At 44.8% G+C, this 12,030-nt stretch overlaps 1 protein-coding gene across 1 annotated transcript in view; it reads left to right on the forward strand.

Annotated features, from left to right (window-relative positions):
- Nucleotides 1-12,030, forward strand: part of slc4a3 (solute carrier family 4 member 3) — a 36,434-nt gene that overhangs the window by 2,222 nt on the left and 22,182 nt on the right. The window contains exons 2-6 of the mRNA XM_037487737.2: nucleotides 2,986-3,314; nucleotides 8,612-8,786; nucleotides 9,932-10,176; nucleotides 10,329-10,510; nucleotides 11,661-11,887. Of these exons, the coding sequence (XP_037343634.2) occupies nucleotides 2,986-3,314; nucleotides 8,612-8,786; nucleotides 9,932-10,176; nucleotides 10,329-10,510; nucleotides 11,661-11,887 (1,158 nt within the window). The remainder of the gene's footprint in view (nucleotides 1-2,985; nucleotides 3,315-8,611; nucleotides 8,787-9,931; nucleotides 10,177-10,328; nucleotides 10,511-11,660; nucleotides 11,888-12,030) is intronic.

A 12,030-nucleotide genomic window follows, 5' to 3' on the forward strand; every position in this document is an offset into this window, starting at 1 on the left:
CAGTGGCTTGGTTTGTTACCTGACAAACCGACATGTTTGCATTGTGCTCGCACAGATGCTATTTCTGGCAGTGCTGCCCTGCCCTGTTGATAAAGCCGTGCATATGTTGAAGGCTGCAATAAGTGCTTCTTCACCCCTGATACGTGTCCACTGGGGTCCCTCTGCACCGAATGTGAGGTCCTGTCCACGTTTGTCCTCATGTACCAGTCGGTCTGGTGTGGTTCTTGATGAATCATTCTCTCTGCTCTCCATAATAATTCCCAGTGAATTGTGTGTATGAAGAATAACTAAAGGAAACCTTTTTGATGAAGTGCTATTTGTATTCTGGGACATCATGTTATGGACGTGTGGGATTGCTCCCCGATCATGTTGGGAGCATCAAAGGGGCCGAGGGTTCCCCACAGCAGTGATGTGGGGGCATTCAGCATGAACCTGTTGGAAGGCACAATGAGCTGGCTGGGCTCCCACTTGGAGACAAGGGGGAGAAGGCCAGACCTCCAGAGGGAGCTGGGAGTAGGGCCTCCTTTGTGTTGAAATGCCTCCTGGACACTTCCCTTTAAACAGATTGAATATCTCGTCTGGACCAGTAACACCTCCGGCTCCACCAGCACGAGCTAGAAAACAGCGCTGGGGAGAAGGAGTCTGAAAGCTAATGGATTACAGGCTGATGGTTTATTAATGAATTATTTTCAATTAAGAATTTGAGTATTACTCCTGACTTTTAAAGAAATGCTGTGCAACAGTAGATACATTAGAAAAAAATCATAGCTGTTCAAAGTATGGATGCAAGTAAAGCAGTAAGCTGACTGCATGGAAATCCCCTTCAGTTTATTCAATCCCCAACCTCAGCAGGAGGCCACAGAAGACTTTGCTTTCCTCCCAAGTTGCTTGGCAACAATCGAATTGGACCTGATTCTTCTGATATAATGCGATACAGTAGAATTATGAGTGCAGTTATTTGTTTTTCAGTTCAAGTCAAGTCTTACTAGTTCATAATGCATTGTTTTGCAATCAAATAATCAGCTGGAAGAAGCTTCTGTTGTGTTGTAGTATTATAGTATTATATAACAGGAGAGAATGAAATGTATGGACTGTGGCGTTGTGCGATCCCTCCCCAGGTGATGAGTGTTTTGTCCGTTCCACAGAGCACGTGGCCCCCGTTCCTTCACTGCTGTGAGACATGTGGCAGGTTATTTTAAGGGGGGCGCCCTGATCATCTGTATCGCAGCGCTCTCTTCACCAGAGGTTTTGTTTCCCTCTTCTTGTGTCTGTTGGCGTTCCTCAGCTGCTGCCCCCCCCCTCCCCCCCCGGCCTCCACCAACACTATCAATGTCAGTCACTCATGTATGTCAGCGTCCCCTTCACACATTCAAAGGGCGGCTCTCTGATTACAGCTGGTATGAAGGGGGCGGGACATTTTGTGTTACTGGAGCAGCCAGTCAGGTGGCGGTGGGCAGGAGCTCGGGGGGGGCAAGGTCGCCATTCCGCCAGCGGGCCGCTGAGGATGACACACAGGCCCCTGAGACACCGTAGAAGGTAGGGGGCCAAAACTGCAGATGATCCATCTCCTGCTTTGTGTTGTTCAGCATCTTCAGAGGGAGCGAGTGAGTGCGCTGAATGGAGTGGAGGCATCTTATGCTTATTTATAGGCTATTTTCCATGGACCTCCTTGTGTAGAGCAGTATCTACACGATGTCTACTAAAGTCCATGTGTTTTTGTTTTTCCCCCCATCACGGCATGCACTGCTGGGGCTTTATATTCAGGGATTGTTCTCTCGTCGTTGCATGAAGGAGCCAAACGCCGAGTGACTAGACGCTGACTCACAGCGGCATTTGCTGACCAACGATTCTTGGCTTGTTCACAAGGATGAGAAGCACCCGGTTTTCCTCCAGGTGGTCACCAAAATAATCAGCTGCGTCGATTTGGGCATCATCTGCATAACGAAGCGGTGCCAAGGTGCCCTGTGTTTGCTCATCTGTGTGTGTGCTACTGTCTCTAAAGTGGACTGAGAAGTGAGTGTGAGATGGTTCGGTGATGCCAGTGTCAGGATGTGTTCCTGGAAATGTGGGAGCTGGAATATGATGGGAGCTGGAATATGATGGAAGCTGGAATATGAAGGGAGCTGGAATATAATGGGAGCTGGAATATGATGGGAGCTGGAATATGAAGGGAGCTGGAATATAATGGGAGCTGGAATATGATGAGAGCTGGAATATGATTGGAGTTGGAATATGATGGGAGCTGGAATATGATGGGAGCTGGAATATGATTGGAGTTGGAATATGATGGGAGCTGGAATATGAAGGGAGTTGGAATATGATGGGAGCTGGAATATGAAGGGAGCTGGAATATGATGAGAGCTGGAATATGATTGGAGTTGGAATATGATTGGAGCTGGAAAATGAAGGGAGCTGGAATATGATGAGAGCTGGAATATGATTGGAGTTGGAATATGATGAGAGCTGGAATATGATGGGAGCTGGAATATGATTGGAGTTGGAATATGATGGGAGCTGGAATATGAAGGGAGCTGGAATATGATGAGAGCTGGAATATGATTGGAGTTGGAATATGATTGGAGCTGGAAAATGAAGGGAGCTGGAATATGATGAGAGCTGGAATATGATGAGAGCTGGAATATGATTGGAGTTGGAATATGATTGGAGCTGGAAAATGAAGGGAGCTGGAATATGATGAGAGCTGGAATATCGCAGCCGTTCACTGTTCCCTTTAAAACCACTGCGATGTGTTTACGGCTGCATGTTGGTTTCAAATGAATAAAGATGAGAGTGAAACAAAGTGAAGAATCTATTGAGAGTTTGATGGTTGTGTTTCGTACTGTAACTGCTGTGAAAACATTTTAAATGACTTTCATTTTCTCTCATTTGCTGCTTGCACACTTTGACCGACAGCAAAGTTGAATTGTTGTCATTTGTGTATTTGTGGGCATGTGTTGATTGTTTACACTCATACGTCTCTTGCAGGTTATGCCACCCCAAAGCCTTCCTGGATCCCCGGCCGTGAAAGAGAAGGGCTGATCCCTGCCCCCCCCCCCCCAGGCTCTCGCTGCTCTGCACCCATCTCCCCCTCCTTCCCGCTCTGGCCTTTTCCCCTCTCCAACAGCACTGACCCCACCCGACCCCCACCCACACCTGTAAGACTGTCCGTCCTGACACATCCCTCCCCGGAGCAACTCCGTACTCAGTGTCTTCCTTCAGTGAAACTGCAGCCACACTCTCTACTCCTCAGGCCGGGCCCCATGGCTACAGGAGGTCAGGCCCCAGAGGTAGATGTGGTGGACAACCTGCAACAGGTGAGAGTTACTGAAACAAAACATCTATGAATGAAAGACCCTGTGCATTACTTTCCTGTTCAAAACTTTGTTGGGTTTAGAACCATAAACATATGAAATAGTCGCTAGTCGGAGCTGGACTGCGTTGGCCAGTGGTCCGCAGGACGTTGTTCAGAATCAGCTTCCAGTTTGATCTGAATTGCTCTAATTAGACTCTCCCAAGCAACCCAGTGAGTAAGAACAGTGTCAGAGTCCCTTTGGCAACGAGGCCAATGTTGCTGCAGTTTGTCCATGTTGATTTCATGGATTTTCTATAGATGTCTATTTCTATAGAAGTGTCCAGCTATGTCCAGTAGTTATCATCATATTTTATATATTTCAAAATAAGCACAATTAGCCATATGAATGGATTACTTATTACATTACTTACAATAACATTTAAACATAATAAAATGAACCTTCTTTTTGGAGAGCAGAACTCGTTATCTTTATGAGATAATGAGATTATGATCTCTATTAAGCAGAGTTAATAGCTCCTTTATGAAATTGACTGGCATCCTGAAGATGGATATGCAAACTGAGAACTGGAGGACGGTTTGATTTTGAGTTACTCTCAGTGAGCAAGTGAAATAATCTTTCATAACTTGAGGCCTATAGGGAAATTAGTGTTGGCAGTCTATTTCTCAGCTGCAGAATCTTGAACCTTAGTTTCAAATACTCACAAAAAATCTGCTGCCAAACAGCTTGTTTACAGCTTGTTTCCCTAATGAAGTATTTGTCCAGCTGGAAGATGTGAACGTAACTGTTCTCTAACCCACGGCTGACCAGCAAATCAGTGGTTTATATCATCAATGTCAATCAAAGGGTCTCTTCCAGCTATGTGACATTTTCCATATTGTTACAATACAGCTGGTCCTGGTTCTGTACAAAGGAGCTTGGGCTCTACTCCAAACTCCTCCAGTACATCTGAGCTCTTCATCCTATACCGAAGGCTGAGCCCAACCGCTCTACCAAGGAAGCTTATTATGGTCTGGCCACTACCAAGCGCTCATAGCCGGGGGGGGGGCGGGGCGGCCCCCTTCCCAACGTCACTGACTCCCAATCTGACCACCTGACATTCGGCTGCACACCTCCCCTTTGGGTCGTGAAGATCTCGGTCTGTAGCGCACATCTTGGTGAAGGTCATCGCCTTCATGTGTGAGAATACGGACACAGCTTTCACGTGGCTTGTATAAGGGCCCATTGGCTCGTACCAATACATTTCGTCACCCCGAATTACCGCGGGGGGGTCACAAGTGGCTCAACGTTCACAACTTTTAAATCATATAGTATATAACGAATACAATATAAGTGGAGTGCTGTTATAGTGTCGGTGCTGAACACAACAAGAAAATCGTGATTTGGTTGAATCTTTAAATTTGAATCCATGATTGAAAGAAGTGGACAACTGCTTCAGAACTCGGTCCAGTGCTCGTGTCCTACACAGCAGAAGCCCCCCCAGCTATTAGCCTTTGTTCTCAGGGAGAAAACGCTGTGTGGTGTGTCATTACCCACAGTGGGGATAATGTCATCAACCGTGTGCACAGTGACACTGGTTTGAAGGAAATAAAAGGCCCTTCAATTTCTTACCATCAATTACTTGGGCCCCCCCCCCCCCCCTCCCTCCCCTCCACACACACATAATATCTATAGAAGGACAGAACTGCTTATTTACAGCCTAACCTCCAATAGCTGATCCATGTCACTGTCTGACCAGCTTATGCATTGCTTTTTGTTGTGTGTGTGTGTGTGTGTGTGTGTGTGTGTGTGTGTGTGTGTGTGTGTGTGTGTGTGTGTGTGTGTGTGTGTGTGTGTGTGTGTGTGTGTGTGTGTGTGTGTGTGTGTGTGTGTGTGTGTGTGTGTGTGTGTAGGACATTAATGTAAATTGTGTGGTCCAGCGGAGTGTGTGTTGCCACAGAAACATCACCAGCTGCTGCCAACTTACGTCAGATGCCGTTTTGCAACATGATCTTCTCACGATGGTGAAGATTACGGAATTTCTGCTCTGCTGAATCTGGCCTCTCTCTGTTTAATGTCAGATGAGAAACCAAAGTGATAGTTACATGTTTTCTTTTATGACTTGATTACTTTGAAGGCAAAGTTGCAGACAATCCTTTTCATCCGGGCAGACATTCAGAAATAATGGCTCAAAAACATCAGCAGTGAAATGAAAGCCAAACCCTGATGCTGATATTTTTGTTAGTGCCATCTCTCTCAATCACTGATGCTGGAATAGAATAGATGATGGGGGTGGGACGTATAAACACTGCTGAATAAACACAAGCACAAAGCAGCAGAACAGCCTCATAATGAGCAAACAGACTGACTCAGTAGCACCATGTGATCCTCTCCGCCTGGCACTGTGTCATCAAACAAGAGCATTGCTCAGCATGTGGAAAGAGACGACTCCCTTTGCCTTGATTGATCCACATCCAGCAGACGTGGATTCCATTGTGTCCTTTTGGTCACATGATGAATGCATCTCAGGTGGTGCACAGAGCTTTGTGAGAGTAAACCATTGTGCTGGATGCTGAGGATGTCAAATTACAAGGCTGAAAGTTTGCATCAACCTTTTGTAGAGCTGAAACTGTAAAATGTAGAGGTCGAAGTCATTATTATCCCAGAGAGCGTTGAAGAGATATTGTTTCCACTGTAATTGTAGAGCTGAGCCAAATATTCACACAATATTTCTCAGGGAATAATTGTCTTTGGGAGTCTCTAAAAATCCATCCTTTTACTTTTTGAAAACACAAATGTTGTTAATTGTTGTAAAAATAGAGTTTTTTCCTGGGGAAATGAAAGGCTAATGTGTAGGACGTGTCCCATCGATGTATAACCAGTAGAAGTAATCCCTCTGCAGAGCAAACTGCTGTTCTGTAGGTTCAGGAAGCCCACAGTTTATTTCATGGCTGCACAATCCTATGAGTAAATATGCAATATTCCAGCATGAATCTATTCCAATAAATATAAAAACAGACGTTTTAACGGATTAAACGGATTGTCTGGTGACAAGTTTAAGGGAAACTTGATCCAACACAAATATTAAAAAGCTATATGGAATTAAACAGTTTGTTAGATTCAAAGCTTCACAGTAACTTTATAATATCTCAACAACAAAGTCCTGCTCCACATGGATAAACTCTCACACTGCTTTTACCTCGTCACCAGCAGAACATTCACTCCAGACAGGAATGACCCAAATAGAACCTTTTCCTAATCTTACTGTGGGAGCAAAAAAGGATAAACACCCTCTTCGATATTAGTCAGCAGCTGATGAATATTTTAATACAGCTCTCTGGCTCAGCATTCCATTAAATATGAAATATTCATAACGCAGTAGAAGTTGGGCCCTTGGCTCATGAGAGAAAAGGTCACACGGCATCTTTTGACTGAACAGCGATCCCCTGCTTGATGTGCAGCCTCCGCTCCTCATAGGAACATTTCAAGAGGCCACAGAAACCTTGAGCTTTTACTGATGAAATGGTGTTAATCACCTGCACCTCCCCTGTGTGTTTAAGCCATGTCCGTCTCCTGTTTGTCCACGTCAGTAGTCTAGTAGTAGTAGGTCAGGTGTGACACCTCTCTGGTCCCTGTGTCGCCTGTATTATTCCTTTGGAATTTGGATTCTGATGTAATGTCCTGTGAGGGAGGTGTGGGTGTAGTCCATCTGAAACGGGACTGCGTCCCCTGATCCACACCCGTCTTATTTTAAAGAATCCATTTCAATCGATCTTATTACCAACCTGCCCTTGTTGAAAGGACACTCCAGCTCCCCCTTTCACCGTGGTTTCAAGTTGCTTTTGGTGATTTGTGACTTTCTCACCAGACAGAATGACTGGTCCATCTGTGTCGGTGTGGATGGAGATCGAGTTTCAGTGTGACAGAGCCCTCTTTATCGTCTCTGACTGCCATTCTGTCCCACTGTCGATTAAATGTGCTGCCCTTCAAATCACGGCACTCCGTTGTCTGGCATCCAAACCTGCGTTGCGTGGTGCCTCCAGCACCTGGGCATGGGCTGCTCTCCTGCTGTGTCCCTCCACCTCTACCTGACTTCAGAGGCAACATGAAAGAGGCTTGTGCCAAAGGCGATTCAGGAAGAAGCAGCTTCAGAGGAAAATCCCTTTGCTGCAGTATCTGCCTCAGTAGAGAGTATTGTTCCACATGCATTACATCAGGATTACACTGATACAGTGCTTGAATTCATCCAAAATGTTTTTTGCAGGAATATAGAGCATCTAAAGTAGTGAGCAACCCTGTGCTGGCTTTGTACTGAAAACAAAGCTTTTACGCCCCCCCCCCCCCTTTTATATCCTGCCTCGTGTAGATCGCTCCGATCCTTTGACATACCTCGTCCCTCCATCCCACTGGTAATCAGGGAGTGATGGAGCCCTGGTCCAGAGAAATCTGAGACCACCGAGCAGTAGCCGCAGGGCCCGCCGCTCCCAACGCCACCAATCGCAGGCGGAGGAAGCAGCCCCTCCCAAAGATTTGACCAATCAGAGGCACCGAGCGGCTCTGGGGGGACGCTCCGTCCAGTGTCTCAAGGGGCCGTCCATGCATTAGGTCTCTTAGCACTGTGTTGTATTGATTTGATGTCCTCACAAGCAGTGGAAGGTGTACACACACTACACGCTTGTTGTGCTACTTTTAGCCTACTCCTGTGGCAAATACAAAGCAAGAACAGCTGTGCGTGGTTCCTGGCTCGATTTGGAGCAGTAATAATAACAGATTGTGTTGGCAGAATGATTTTTTTATGGTAGACTGTAGATCTGGGGATGGAGGTCCCCTATTTACTTGTTCTAGGTTCATCTGGATTAGAACTTCTACCACAGCACTCCCTTTACGCACATAATGAACATTACTAACACTACGTTTCCTCAAAATTGAAGATAGAAACCATCTATTTCCCACAATCGTAGTGTGCAAACTCCACTCTTCTTGCTCCAGTGCCGTCTCATGCAAAGACTTGGTGTAGAAATGCTTTTAAACATTTACAATTTGTTGCGAAACATACAACAGGGTAATGAAACTGATGTTTTCTTTATATGTTGCGAGGAAATGGATATTTTCAGTTTTCTTTGTTAAACCTGGTCTCCGTTTAATGCCATTGATGAAGAATCTTCTGTTTTTATCATTCTCTGTTCACCGTGAAGGCACAAAGAAAAACAACCTTTCAACCATCCACCTTGTGCTGGAGGTTGGATGTTGTGCCATCTTTGTGTAACAGCCTTTTTTACCATCTCTGGCAACGTTTTCTCTTCCTCTCCATCCATCTCTAGGTAAAGGTGGAGGAGGAAGGTGATGAAGGATCAGCAGAGGAAGCGGAAGGAGAAGAGGAGGAGGAAAACTGGGAGAAAGCCTTGTCTGTGGAGCGCTTTGGAGACATCATCAGTGATTGTGCTTCCACCACTGGAGACCGGATGGGCCGCCACTACACCGAGAAAGACTTTGAAAGTAAGCACCATGACTTAATATACATTACATCTACAAGAACACAATAACAACTGAAATCCACCATTGTGATGCCACTAGCCTTGAAATATTCTGAAGATATTCAAGGTGCCTGGAGGAAGATTCCTCTCTTCAGCAGCAACCAGGAGACATTTGTTGTGGTAAAGCCATTCATATTTGAGTCAGTATGTGCTGCAATCAACTTGTTATCCCTCATCCTCTTCAGGTCGGTTTATATGTTCACGAAATCCACGCAACTATTCAAATACTGACATTTCCTTCAGGCGTAGCTCGACACGTGAGCTAAAAGCTAAAAAGAGTGACTCACTCTCACCCAATCAGAACGCTGGATTTCATCTACCTGTATTATGAACACCAATGATATGGTTAACCTGGTAAATAGTGTTATGTCAACATGGTGCCATTAGATCTACTAGCATTAGAAATATCCATTTTATATATGTGTCATATATACACTTTGATATAAATGTCTTATGTGTATAATACACATTTAAATAAACTGATCCTGACCTTGTCTTTTAAAGTTTGGCTTGTTTTAATATGAAGAGATTACAATTAGAGCAGAGCACGAAATCCTTGTATGTCGACACATCAGTGGATTATTATTAGATGGCTGGCTGAGGCCACATGCTCTGGCAGGAGATAATAGTGGCTCACTTATTAAACCCGCATTTTTCCATTATTGCAAGTTAATTAAAATCTAAAGCGTTTGTTTGTGTTGTGTCTCAATAGGGAATAAGGCAGCGAGGGAGAGATCATCACCTCTAAGAATAGCATGATTTTCTTTAATACCCAGTGGAATCAAATTATTAAGAAATGATTATTTATAGTTTTGTTTGGAATATGTATAGTGAGCCAATGCTTCAGCGTTATGGCTGAGATTCTTTCGATTAAATTCCACTAAAATAATTTGGTTCTGTGTTTTGGATTCTTTAATAGACCAAGGAGCATTCAACCATACCTAGAGCTCAGAATATTAACCTCCCTTAAATGTGCTGCTGTCATCTTGAGGAAGGATCATTACTTGCTATTTCCAACATCAATATATTTTCATATCCAAATGTTCATGCAAAAATAATTGACGTACTACACACTTGTGATTCATTTCTTAATGTTGTTTAACACAGATCACAGACACACTTTTCACCACACGCACCACCCCTTATCCACCCACCTGCCCCTGCCCCAGCGACTACGCAAGAGGGTGCACAGCATGGACAGAAGGCGCAAAAAGAAACGGAAGAAAAAAAAGACCTCTCTGCCCCCCTCCGACGTTACGCCCACCATCCACGAGGTAGACGAGGAAGAGGCCGAGTCTGACGGACCCGGAGTGGCTGCCACACCCACGGAGCTACCTGATACCCAGCCACAGGTAAAATAGGACTGAGGAACCGCGCTGCTTCTGGTGTCGAGGAGGTATTGAGGCGGCCGTGCATCAGTATCTGCGGAATCGGGGCTCGGCTCGATGCATGAGCACAAGTGAGTGCGTTCCTCCCCTCTCACTAATCTTCATCTTCCTCTCAGTTTAGTTTGGGGAGCCAAGAGGACTCTGAGGAACCGCTTCCCCACGCCGCCTTCCACACGGAAAACGAAGCGCATCCATTGTCCAGGAAAACCTCATCGATTCTGATACAGAAGGAGGCTCATGATGTGGGAAATGCACCCAATGAGCAAGTGGATGGAGAGGAACGTGAAGCTGGCAATAGGTAGGCCTCCCAAGCAAAGCCAAGGGTTCTGTTATTTGGGTTAAATGAGAGGATTTGGAACACACGTTGATATTGTACTATCAACATGTTCATACAAGTGCAATATTATTACAATTTGTAATATGAAAGGTGTCGCTTGTTGAATAGTTATAAATGAGTCCTCATTTTACACTAAATTTAGTGCATCGTGCTTGGTTTTCCTCTCAGGTCTATTTTTAGTGCGGAGTGTGTACTGGTGATGAAACATACAGTACACACACAAGTTTCTCTTAATTAAACACCCACCTGCCAGCAAGACATTCATTTCCAGGCTTCATTGATGACTCTATTATTATTCCAGGGACTCTTGCATCAAATATATCCGTGAATCCCTTTCTAAAATAGCAGGTGCAGTAATTGGTAAGAAGCAGCTCAACAGAATAAAGCAGACAGAGTTTTTTTTGCTCTTATTGCATCCATAGGCTCAGGTATATATATATATATATATATATATATATATATATATATATATATAATGTGTGAACTTAACATTAGCAGTGTAAATATTTCAGTAGTTCTTAGGGTGGATGTTTGGATAATGCCTCTGGCTTTGTTGTAGTTATTGAAAGGTATATATATATATATATATATATATATATATATATATATATATATATATAATGTGTGAACTTAACATTAGCAGTGTAAATATTTCAGTAGTTCTTAGGGTGGATGTTTGGATAATGCCTCTGGCTTTGTTGTAGTTATTGAAAGACCAACTAGCAATGCATGACATCGGAATCCATTGTTTGTTTATTTTTCTATGAATATAAAATAATGTATGGATTTTGCTGCCGGGAGGTCAGGGGCCCCATGGTGATTCAGGTATTAGTGCCCGCTAATATCAGTTTGGATAAAAGCACAGAAACCCCACCGAGCCTGTGCCATCCACGAGTGTTTTGCTGTGCATGAGCTAGCACAGATGAGGATGACTCAGAGGTTTGCTGAGCAGATGCAGTCCTACTGCTGTGTTGTAAAGCCCTCTACTGGTGACAAGACCACACTGCCTCAACCCAGGATTTTCGCCAGCAGCTACAGTTTAGAGTAAATCCCCAAATCGGAATTACTGCAACGTTTGAGGGTCTTCAATCTACCTTTTGCTTTTTGTCAGTGTGCCCCAAGGATCAGATCCTGTAAGCTCTACCACAAACCGCACCTGGCTCCGGAGGAAGCCCGTCCACCATCGTCTGGTGGGCGCCCAGCGCAGCAACTATGACCTGCGGGAGCGGATCTGCATCGGCAGCATGACTGCTCTGGAGACGGCGGTCTACCAGCAGGTGCCCACCGATGAGGCCGAGGCCCAGATGCTGGCCAGCGCCGACCTGGATGACATGAAAAGTAAGGGAGATATACCGGGTTACCGGTATTCTACCTCTCAAGCCACGATAGATGGCATTAAATAAAAGCACTGCTGCTATGGTTATCGAACCATAACAAAAAAGGCATAGACCTGGTTGAACCAAATATACAATGTGACCCAC

This window comes from Pungitius pungitius, chromosome 10 (assembly GCF_949316345.1).
Source record: "Pungitius pungitius chromosome 10, fPunPun2.1, whole genome shotgun sequence".
NCBI lineage: Eukaryota > Metazoa > Chordata > Actinopteri > Perciformes > Gasterosteidae > Pungitius > Pungitius pungitius.